The sequence below is a fragment of the Acanthopagrus latus genome, chromosome 8 (genome assembly GCF_904848185.1).
Source record: "Acanthopagrus latus isolate v.2019 chromosome 8, fAcaLat1.1, whole genome shotgun sequence".
Lineage (NCBI taxonomy): Eukaryota > Metazoa > Chordata > Actinopteri > Spariformes > Sparidae > Acanthopagrus > Acanthopagrus latus.
Window position 1 is genome coordinate 3485927 of NC_051046.1, and position 11507 is coordinate 3497433.

An 11507-nucleotide genomic window follows, 5' to 3' on the forward strand; every position below is an offset into this window, starting at 1 on the left:
TTAACAAAACACACACACAGACAGACAGGAGAGCAGATAAGGACAGACTGCGTCTGTGTTTGGATTTACTGGCAACATCATCGAGGGTGTTTTGATTCCTGGGGAAGAGTTTGTGTGTATGCTGCATGTCTCTGAGGTAAGAAAGGCTAGCTCTGTTCCAGGGCGTGTTTGGGTCAATAAATAACATTGGTGGTTGGTTAGTGATTCACAGAGTGTGCAGGAATGTGACTCGACTGGTCTGTCGAGCCCTCTGGCTTTTTGAAAATTGAGCTCCCTTCCATGGCTGTTGGACAAATAAGCTATGTCCTTGTTCTGGGACCATACTCCCCTCACTGAATGTGGTTTTGATAGCATATGACACACTGCAGTACTGTATTTGTTTGGTAGGGATTTAGTGAAATATCTGTATTAAAGCTTGGAGTAAGCATATGATTAAGAGCTCTTTTTAATATCTGTCTGTCCACACAGACGTCCACTGTCTGAGTTGTAAAATGGCTGTATGATTGAAACCATGATGTTCCTTTTTAAGTGTCGATTTCACCCTCCCGTCTCTCTCGTTCTCGCTTCTCCTTTCTTTGTTCGTTTATAGGCTGATGCGTGACTTTTTTTCTCTGTGTTTGTTATTTTTCTGCTTTGTTCTGCCTGTCAGAGAGCTGACAGATCCCTGTCTGAGTTTCGTGTGTCCAATATTGGAACATTCCACATTGAGACAATGATAAATCAGCAGAGGATGCAGTTGAGTTGATTATCCCTCAACTCTGTGTTTGTCTGAAGTACATTCATTTGCGTGCTTTACCTTGTGTCCCTTGATGGTAGCCATTCACATCCAGACCACGTGAATGGGGGGTGGGAATTTAAGGAGGATACGGATGAGGTAATGTGGTTGTGAGCTTACTGAGGACACAAGACGACATCACACATTCACATTCAAAGGTCATCCAGAGCTTTGAAGGTTCATAGCAGATAGTTATGGTATGTCTGCGTCATGTTTGAATCACCAAAGCTTTGGCAGCACTGAAGTGAAATGAAAATGGTTGCAAAGTCACGTGGCGTTACTCATCTTTAATATCTAATCTTAGTCATTAAGTTCTCATGCGTCCACACTCAGTTAGATTCTCCCTTTTAATTACTTTCGCGACATCATGAGTCGCATATTAAACCAGCTCAAATCTATTAAGATGCAACAACAAGTCAAAGACCAGATCATCACACACATTTGTACAGAGGAAGCATCTCATTAAATCATGTGATTATTAATCATCTGCATCATGTAGTAGCAGTAAAGTTGAAAATTAGATTTGCTTAATATAGATCTCATGTTGTTGTTTGCTTCTCCTCTGTTCATCTTAGGTTAAATGACACCCTGCTGCTGGGCAACCACCACATGGAGCATGACGGCTTTTCAGACAAGTCCGAGCGCGAGGCTCACGATGACTGGGACACGACAGCCAATGAGAACGGTGGAAGGCTGACCGAGGAGAGCGACATGGACCAATCAGACGAGCTGTCCCCCGGGCCACAAGCCACAGCCTATGTAGAGCAAAGCACAGAGGAGATGGCTGAGGTGAGGTGCTAAGATTACAGTCACGGGATTTATGAGGGAGCTCTGCATTGTTCTGTTTGAGTTACAGTTCCCTCAGAAACATTTTTTATACCTTTTTTTTTATGCTCAAAATGTAGAATCAAACAAATCTCATATGCTTAAATCCTCAAAAACATATCCGCCATAGGTCTGTCAGTATTTACGCTTACTTGTTCTGTCCTAGTAGTAATAAAACATCACTGATTGACTTTGAGAAATTATGTTTTCTCAACCCAGGCCTCTAACTGGAAAGCCACCAGTGTCACTCTCTGCTGACCTCACTCATATTGTACTTAATGTGATACAGGCTGGGGAGGCGTCCCAGGTGGAGACGGTGTCAGAGGAGAACAAGGGTCTGATCTGGGGCCTGCTGAAGCAGCTGCGGCCGGGCATGGACCTGTCGAAGGTGGTGCTGCCCACCTTCATCCTGGAGCCGCGCTCTTTCCTGGACAAGCTGTCAGACTACTACTACCACGCTGATCTGCTCTCACAGTCAGTAAACTTCAAATCACTGTAATCTGTGTGCGTGTGAAGTCTGATGACGACTGGCAATATTGTCTGTCTTCTTCTCGTCATAATTGTCCTCTTCACTGTGTGTCCTGCCGCAGAGCTGCGCTGGAGGAGAGCGCATATGGTCGGATCAAGCAGGTGCTCAGATGGTACCTGTCTGGCTTCTACAAGAAGCCCAAGGTAATTTTCCTTTACCTGCTACACCAGATTGTCATCATAGTGGCCCAAATATAATATGAGATGCATCCCTATTTTCAAGATACTGTTAGATTAAAAAATACTAGGCATACAGGTTAAAAATCATATGAATGAATAAGTCTTATTAATAAAATACAGTAAACTACAGCTTAGTCTTCTTTCCATAGCAGGAAGTTTTTCTATTGGCATATTTCAGACTGTCCCTGAGAGGCACACCATCTCCTAACATGACAGTCTCTGACGCTGTATTTCTTGGCCAGCTTGACAAATGACTCTGCCCCGGATCTATTTCTGCAGTAAAAATGTCAGGAGACTCTTCCCATTAGTTTCTTCCCCTTAGGAATATATTTCCTCAGTGGCAGCACAACACCCCACATGAGCCAGCAGATAATGCTCACAGATTACACTGGGCTTATTCAGCACTTTTTGGGCTGACGACCGCTGGTGATGGATGGGTAGAAACTTGATAACCTCTCATTATTAGGACATGTGCAGGAATGTCTGGCTGCAATGTTGTGCATTATTTCCTGCTGAATGTTTGACTCCAGACGAGCTGTAAAGTGTTCAGTTGTGCCTGCGATTTAACCTTTTAAATCTCAGGCCAGTTTCGGACGTGTGCAATGTAACTGATCCTCAGCACCGGGTGTTGAGAAAGTGTGCAGAAAGTGTAATCTTGCCCAACTGTTTCCACATTTGACCCAAGACAGAAGACGTCTTTGCGTCAGAAGTTGCTCGCAGTGATGCTAATGCTGCTCCATGTGGTTGTATTTTCCAGGGTCTAAAGAAGCCTTACAACCCAATCCTGGGGGAAAGATTTCGCTGCTGCTGGCTCCATCCTCAAACCGACAGCTGCACTTTCTACATAGCTGAACAGGTTAAACCAGACTCAATGCACTGGACATGATTCATTCCTTGTGTGAAATATGTGTAAAAGTGAGCACATGCCAGTGGGCATTTCTCTCTCTGCATTTGGCTCAAATGTCTCTCTCTTTTTCCTCTGCCAGGTGTCCCACCATCCGCCCATCTCTGCCTTTTATATCTGCAACAGGAAGGATGGGTTTTCTATCAGCGGGAGCATCCTGGCCAAGTCCAAGTTCTATGGTACAATAATATGTAATCTGTGTTTCAAAGCTGGTCATGTGTGTCTCGATAAATCCTCACCCTTGCTTTGAGGCACAACAAATGGCTGTCAGCTTAAGCTTTTTAACAAGGATCTACACTGGAAACCGATACCTGTGTTCTTGAACGTGGTGCTTTCTCTGTCCTGCTGCTGTAGGTAACTCTCTGTCAGCTATTCTGGATGGCAAAGCCAGGCTGCTGTTCTTGAGCAGGGACGAGGAGTACGTCATCACCATGCCCTACGCTCACTGCAAAGGTAATAAATCCACAGTAAATATTAACCATGACTAATAATTATTCTGTCCATGTACCTTGTTGCTATGTTGATATCAGCAGTAGCTTCCCTTAATCTCCATAACGCTGCCTCGTCTGTTTTTGGAAAAATATATTGTGCAGAGGTTTTTATTGTCATACATTATTGATACTCTGAGGCGGGATGAAAGGTCGACTTTGGCATTGATGTCCTCCTTAGAGCAGATCTATTAAAGCAAACCAAAGTACCGTACTTAAGATAATCACACGGAGCGATCAAAGCTCTTAAACAACTCACATTTGATGCAGAAAAAGATTTAGTTTGGAAATGTTCCAGTTGCAATTTTTAGTAGTTCATGTTCAAAAATAGAATGTGCTTCTCTTTAATTCAATCCGGCTGTCTCCACAGGCTGCGTAACAGCTCGAAGCACATTTTAATAAATCAGGTGTTTGCTTCTGCTTTTCTCAAATAACTACTCCAATTATTTGTCGGGTTCCGAGCGCCGCCAAAAACTCAGGTGAACTGCAGTTTGTACTGTGCCTGAAAGCAAAGTATGATTAAGAAACACGTGTGGTCCCCCTCGTTTTATCTTCCAGGATGATTTTATTCCTTTATTCCAGCCTCATTAACACACAAACTCATCCGCCGAGGCTACAAATATTGTGACAAATCATGTGTGGGCGGAAAGTTCTGCAGCCATCTGTCGGCGCCAATATGTCTGAGCTACTGTAAATCAAGTAGCTCTGTTCTGAACATGAAAACTCACATGGAAAAAATTAGAGATGGATGATCTAAGTCGGGCTCCTTTGTTCTCAGAGTGTAAATGATGGGTATAGTGTAAATTATCGCCTCTATCTTGTCTCACAGTCCAGTCAAAGAATGCGCTCGCTGAGTGCCTGAATCGTAAATTAAAAACCGAGTCATACAAAAACTGAGGGAACGGTTTGATTTACTTATAAACTTCCAGCAGGATCATGTTCATTCTGGTTATTGATGCTCGTGGTTGTTGTTCTGATGTTGTCGAACTGTATCTGTCGCTCTAAAGGTATCCTGTATGGCACCATGACACTAGAGCTGGGAGGGAAGGTCACCATCGAGTGTGAGAAAACCAAATGTTTGACAGAGCTGGAGTTCAAACTAAAGGTATATATTTTTTTTTTTAATCGGTTGTAGCCTGACCATCAGCAGTTGATCCTGAGGTAACAGCAGTTTCAGTGCAGGTGAGACAGTTTCTCTTTGTTCTCTGCAGCCTTTCCTCGGAGGTGCTTGTTCTGTGAATCAAATCAGCGGGAAGATCTCAGTAGGAGACGAGCTGCTGGCCACTGTTGATGGACACTGGGTGAGAGCTTTTATCCAACCTTTTTTAATCCTTTCATCCCCGTCCCTCCGCCTCAATCTCCCTCTTAAATGCATCTGTTAGCTTCCTTTTCTGCTACTTAGTCACTGCCACCTGATGTTCATTAATTCTCTGTAGTAATTGGATGCTGAAGTGGCGAGTAGAGGTTTAGGATCGGCAGGACTAGGACTCGACTTAGAGGGTCTGAAAAAGTAGGGAAAAGATTGAAGCTTCGCTCGTTTTACATTCTGGAAATAGTTTGAGGAAACCACAAATATTGTTCAGTTTCAGAGTCAAAATAATTAAGAGGTCGGATCATTTGGACTTAATATTTTGTTGCTTTCTTTTGTCGTTATTCAGGACAGTGAGGTGTTCATTCACGAGAAGCGCTCAGGACTACAGGAGACGTTGTGGAACCCGAGCCAGGAGATCCGCAGCAGCCGCCTCAAGAGACAAGTGGTACAAATAGACCAGCAGGGAGAGTTTGAGTCTGAAAGGTAAATCGCAGCGCTTATTTTAATAAGGATTTAATTTGTTTCTCACAGCAAACATTTTTCAGGTAAAACAGAAATATCCTGTCTGCCCCTCACGTTCACGTATGTTTGACCTGCTCCTGACAGACTGTGGCAGCATGTGACCAGCGCCATCATGGACCGGGACCAGGTGCGGGCCACCCAGGAGAAGTTTGTTCTGGAGGAGGCTCAGCGGAGAGAGGCCAGGGAGAGGGGGGACAAACCCTGGATCCCACGACTTTTCCATCAGGACCCCGTCACCTCTGAGTGGAGCTACAGGCACATGGAGTATGAACACACACTCTCACACACCAGGCGGATGAAATAACAGATTTGGATCTAGATTTCAGGTCAGGATGACATTTTAAATTACTCTGCATCCTCAACTTGATGTGTTGTCCTGTTTGACAGTGTGCAGCCATGGGACCCTGAGCGCTGTCTGGTTCAGTTTGAGAAGGACGGCGTGATTCAGACGCACGAGAAAAGCCAGAGGCAGCACAACGGGCTCTCCTACAGCCACAGCTGGGCCAGCCAACAGAAGGTCAGCCAGTCAAATCAGACGCATCTAAGCCATAGTGATATATTTGTTTAATGGAAATGAAGCCACTCTGCTCCCTGTCAAAGCACACTGCAGCTGCTCTAACATCCACTGACGAGCCAGATCAACCCTGTTCTGTCTCACTTGTTATTCATTGACGCCTCGGCAGCTAAAACCCGTCTCGATTCGAGTGTTAGCATGTTGCACATTGCAGCTCATGGTCGATTTTACCTCCTCCCAGGCTGAGGTCAACGGGAAACGCAGGAAGGCCAGCAGCCAGCCGTCCAGCTGCAGCCAGAACACAGAGAGCAGCAGCACCACCCCAGAGCCCACGCATGAGTCATCTGACAATGAAGGTGAGGCGCACAAGCAAACACACAAACACACCCAGTTTCTTTCACAAAATGCTCTCCGTAGTCTAATGTTCTCGTCTGTCGTGTGTGCGCAGGATTTTCAAACCAGTGTGCACGGTGCAATAAAGAGGTGAAGGACATCGCACTGATAGAGGCCTCCATCACGTCTATACAGAAGACACAGCAGGACATCCAGAGGTGAAAAATAACACGTGTTCACACTCTCACTCCCTCATTCATGGAGGGAATTGGGTTTAATGTCCCTTGAATATGTTGACTCTAATCAGTTTCCTACTGGTAGAATTGGAAACCTCATGTTTATATTTGGAAGTAAGGACGTGCTAAGAGTCTGAATTATACAGGATTTGTTCCAAAACAAAATAAGACACTTTCATATCCGCTATTGGCTGAAAACAAAATGGATTTAGTACATTTATGGAAATAATATCCAGGATCATTTTGAGTTTTCCTTCGTGAGGATAGACTTCATTAACCCTTGACCTTCTCTCTCCCTGTAGGAACCTGGTGGCTCTGAGCCGTCAGCTGGCTCGTCAGAGGGCGACAGACGACGGCGTGTCGTTAACAGGTCGTCACTGTCTCATCCTCTGCGTCCTGCTTCTCTCACAGCTCCTCCTCAACTACGTCTTCACCTGAGCCCTGCTCCTCTCAGCAGGGGGGAGGGAGGAGTTTCCCTCCGGCACTGATCTGACATTCGATCCCACTGAAAAAAAGCACAGACTCTAATCAGCAGATGAGGGCGGAGACCTCAGATCAGTGCTAACGAGGGCAACTTTGCCCCTTTGTTTGTTTCCTCTAAGAAGGGAGGAGCACGGACATTATAGCAATAAACACAGCCACAGCCACCGCCTGTCAGTCATCTGCAGAGAGGAACGGCACCCCCTAGTGTAGCCAGACTGAAACAGCACCGGCACCCACGCACTTTGGACAGGAAAGGAGGGATGATGAGAGACGAGCACGGCTAAAAAAAAAATAAAAAAAAGAAGTAAAGGAAAAATGAGATTTTGAATAAAACAAGAAGAAATGTATGATGAAGAATGATTTTGCAAAAAGAAATGACAGAGAGGATGTTTCACCATTCCTTAGTGTCTTTTTATATATCGCCCTGCAATACTGTCTATTCTGTTAGTGTGACTGTATGTGTGTTGTTCGTACCTACAGTACAGTAGGCCCTATGGGCGCAGGCAGATCACCGCTTGGACTTCTACTCTCCTTCCACTCCAGATTCTTGGGCCTTAACGCTGAAGCCAAAAAAAGCAGACGATGAAGAAGAAGAAGAAGAAAAACACGACAAATACAAACGGAGAAAGAAATATCTTCCAACAGTGCAATTCTGTGTGTTTTGTATCGATGTGCGCTCAAATACACTCTGTCTCATCTTTTAATGATGATGATGATTTTACCAAAACAGTATTTATAATCCGAGGAGGACAAAGCCTACTTGTTTACAGGGAGAGCACTGTGTGTGTTTTTAAAGGAAGGAAGGAAGGAGGGATAATGGGGACGAGGCAGGGCAGAGAGCCAAAACAGAGTGTCTTTGTATTTGTGTGCCTGTAGTGCTGTAACAGAAGGGATAATAGCATAGCACTGCTCTGGTCTAGACCATGACACTAGTGTGTACAATCAGTTACATAGAGAAGCAGCGTGTGGAGGAAGGGCCAGAAGGAGCGAGTGGGAAGGAAAAAACAAGAAAATACTTAAATAACTTTGGCCTAATAGAACGAGTCTGTGCGTGCATCTCGGTCCACACCATGTTCAAGTGACTGTTTTAAGATGTAAACACTTAGTAATAAGTTGGTTTTTTTGTTTTGTTTTGTTTTTCTCTTCGTTTTAATCAATTTGTATATATTTGTCTGTTGTTTCACAAAGAGATTTCAGAATGTATTTATTGGGTGATTAACCTTGACTTTCCTAATCTAATTCAGCTTGGAGGACGGAGACCAGGGGTGACAATCGCTCTCCCAGGGTTGTGTGGGTTCGTCATATTTGTGTACATGTGTATATGTGTGAGTGTGTGTGTGTGTCAGTGTGAGGGAGCACATGTGTGCGAGTAAGCCATTCTGGTCGTGCTACACAACAAAGCCGGGTCTGTGATCTCGGCGTTTACCGGTTTTTAACCCCCCTTGCACTTCGGTCTCCATTGTCAGTACTGAATCTACCCAATGGGAGAGACTCGGGGAGCACAAAGAAGGAAGTCGACTCTTTGAATGCTTTTTATTTACACCTTAATCTGTTCATGTATTTTGTTTTTGTTTTGTTTTCATTGTTTTCCTTTTTTCTACTCTACTGCCATGTTGTGGGGATTCTACATGCCAGATACTTTTGTCATATGGAACGAAACTACAGAAAACATGATGTTGCCCGATGTTTTCATTCATACCTGTTGCGTACTGTAGCACTACAGTAAAAAAACATTTTAACCCTGACGCCGCCTCTGACTTTTATTCACGTGTTTGTAACAGAAACATTTCATCCAGTGGTTCAAAACAACAAGAAATATTTAACTTTGCACAAGAAAATTGCTTCCTGTGTTGTTACGAGTTGTCCACTAGAGGGAGATGTTGGTGTTTGTCTGTGCAGCGAATGTCCCTTTTACAGGCTGGAAACTCTCTGAGGCTTTGGATACAAACGAATAGACAAAACTGGAAGATAACCGCAGGCGACAGATCCTCACAGCGGCCCACACACGCACAAGACTGAACGACGTTGGTGGCAACTTTGTTTTGCCGACTGCAACGAGGTGTGAGCCGCGTGGCCGATGCTATCTGCTGAGCCCTCTCATGGGCCTGAGAGTTGAACCTGAGCAGGTGTAAATCTCTTTGTAGACACCACATGGATCAACGTCTCTGCCACACACACAGATTTAAGCCCCTGTGAGAGGGAACCGCATTGTGTTCAGGAGCCTCCAGCCTGGAGAGCCACTGCTGACACGTTGTGGATTGGACGTGTGTCAGTGAATGTAAAAGATTTCTTTAGGTGAGAAAGAAATGAGCAGCGCAACTTTGTGAATTCAAACTGGATTCAGATATTAGAAATAAAATAATACTCACAAAGCAAGTCAGTTGTATTCTATAGTTTAAGATCACAAACCACAAGGAGCTTTACAATCTTCAGATCCTCAGAGTTGGAGAAGGAGAAACTCCCTGTAAAATCTGTGAGTGACCCAACAGCTGTTCAGTTTACGGTGCTTAATATGAAGCTGACACCATTTTTAGTTAAAGAAATGTCCCAACTAGTAAAGCGGCAATAAATCTGAAGTAAGAACAACATTACTGCCTCAAACAAAACAGGCACTGCGTGTCTTAAGAGAAGGAACTCAAACTCAAAAGTATTTATTTTTTCCATCACTGAATAAACAAGCAGAGGAAGATAAGATCCCCAGAACACTGTTTGAAGCCTAAAAAGGTGGCAGGGTCCGCCACACATAAACTCAAAACAGTATGAAACTGTGTCGTTCTTTAAGATCAGATTGTTTATTCAGTTTAATCAGTCATGAAAACAAAGAGAGTTTGTTTATTTAGGCATTAAAACCATCAGTCCATGAAGATCGTTCTCTTCTGATTCAAAGTTGTTCCCTAAAAACTACACAGTGCACCTTTAAATCACTGTAAGAGAGGCTCAGTAACTTCTTATTTCCGACCTCCTATTCAAACAAAACACATTAGAGACATTTCTGTGAGCTGAATTTGAAAATAGATGGATAGATACTTTACTGACGCCAAGCTGGGAAATTTTGGAAAATGCTGTTTCCGCCCGGTTTCGAACCGGGGACCTTTCGCGTGTGAGGCGAACGTGATAACCACTACACTACGGAAACCTGTGGACACCTCAGGATCACAGTGTGGGCTGAATCAGTTCAGTCGATTAGGAAGCTCAAACTCAAGATGGGATAAAGTTTTCCTCATTTTTCATTCTTGGGTTAATTGTGCCATCGTACACGAGTCTAGTTCCCAGCTGCTTCACAGAGAACGCTGAGGTGAATACCTGTCATGTTTAAGTGTCAGGTCAATGCAGACACACACATTCATCTGCACAGGTGGAACGTGTTTGTAGCTAAGCGGTCACAGTTGTTACCTGAAGCCTAAAACCTCAAAAACCTTTAGTTGTTAGTAGCTGTCAGCCGTGTTACACAAAAGGTTGTGATGATACGGACGTTATTGTACTGTTACTGTCGTCACCATAGTAGCTTGTTCCACTCGCCTCCACCTTAACTGTCCTCCAGGTTACGTCTCATTCTGAGATCGACACTTCACCACTGCCATGACGGCGGCGAGCGGAACAAGCTACTGCTAACATGAGCTGTTTAAAAACTTTCTTTTTAGTAACTCTGTGTACACAAACAATGTTCTCAGTGCTGGTGTTCATGTGTAGAGACCCTGGTGATGCTACCAGCAAAGTTTCATGTTGTGTCGAGACTTCTTACTGTTTTAAAAATAGAGATTTTGATGTTATCATAAAAGTGCCCGTAGCACTCCCACTGAAAATGAGTTTGACCCGATATGGTAAATCTTAACAGTGCTAAAATATGCTTTTATATGAAGATTTGACTCATATACGTTCACAAAAAAAAAAAAAAACCTTGGCGAGAGTTTCACTTTAAAAAAGAAATTGAAGTGACTGAACCCAACATGTCCTCTACTGTCACACCAAACACTTCAGATCTAAGTATGCATCCAAACCTGAACAGCCACATTTCTACCATCTCTTACCCAGATGGTCACACGCCGTGTTCTAGTGTTGGTGGACCGGGTCGCGGGTTGAAGCAGCAGGAGTGGGCAGATTGGTAGCAGTGTGAGGATCAGAGGGTAAATCTCCTCCTCCTCCTCTCCCCCCTGTGGTGTGTTTTCTGTTCTCCAGTTAGCTCCAGTTAGCTGGATGTTTGAGTGGGTGCACACTGAGCCATTGTGCTGCCCGACTGCATGTGTGGGGCGGAAGGAGCGGCGGCCCAAATTAGGCCAGAGAAGAGTGTGTGTGTGTGTGTGTGTGTGTGTGTGTGTGTGTGTGTTTATTCTGCAGGCTGTAAGAACTCCATCAAAGGAGATTCCTGTCGGTGTGTGTGTGTGTGTGTGTGTGTGTGTTTGTAACAGT

The 11507-nt window shown here is 44.3% G+C and overlaps 1 protein-coding gene and 1 non-coding gene across 6 annotated transcripts in view; one reads left to right on the forward strand and one right to left on the reverse strand.

Moving 5' to 3' along the window:
• Positions 1 to 8845, forward strand: part of osbpl5 (oxysterol binding protein-like 5) — a 45113-nt gene extending 36268 nt beyond the window's left edge. For all 5 annotated transcript variants that reach the window (XM_037108546.1, XM_037108544.1, XM_037108547.1 and 2 more), the window contains 14 exons: positions 1351 to 1564; positions 1890 to 2074; positions 2191 to 2272; positions 3066 to 3164; positions 3295 to 3391; positions 3567 to 3665; positions 4708 to 4805; positions 4912 to 5001; positions 5359 to 5495; positions 5619 to 5798; positions 5922 to 6051; positions 6290 to 6404; positions 6497 to 6599; positions 6920 to 8845. In XM_037108546.1, coding sequence (XP_036964441.1) covers positions 1351 to 1564; positions 1890 to 2074; positions 2191 to 2272; positions 3066 to 3164; positions 3295 to 3391; positions 3567 to 3665; positions 4708 to 4805; positions 4912 to 5001; positions 5359 to 5495; positions 5619 to 5798; positions 5922 to 6051; positions 6290 to 6404; positions 6497 to 6599; positions 6920 to 7055 — 1765 coding nt within the window. In that variant the 3' untranslated portion in view covers positions 7056 to 8845. The remainder of the gene's footprint in view (positions 1 to 1350; positions 1565 to 1889; positions 2075 to 2190; positions 2273 to 3065; positions 3165 to 3294; positions 3392 to 3566; positions 3666 to 4707; positions 4806 to 4911; positions 5002 to 5358; positions 5496 to 5618; positions 5799 to 5921; positions 6052 to 6289; positions 6405 to 6496; positions 6600 to 6919) is intronic.
• A 1318-nt stretch (positions 8846 to 10163) lies between these two features.
• On the reverse strand, positions 10164 to 10236 carry trnav-cac. The gene has a single exon. It is a non-coding gene; the product is annotated as a tRNA-Val (tRNA).
• Between the last annotated feature and the right edge of the window lie 1271 nt (positions 10237 to 11507).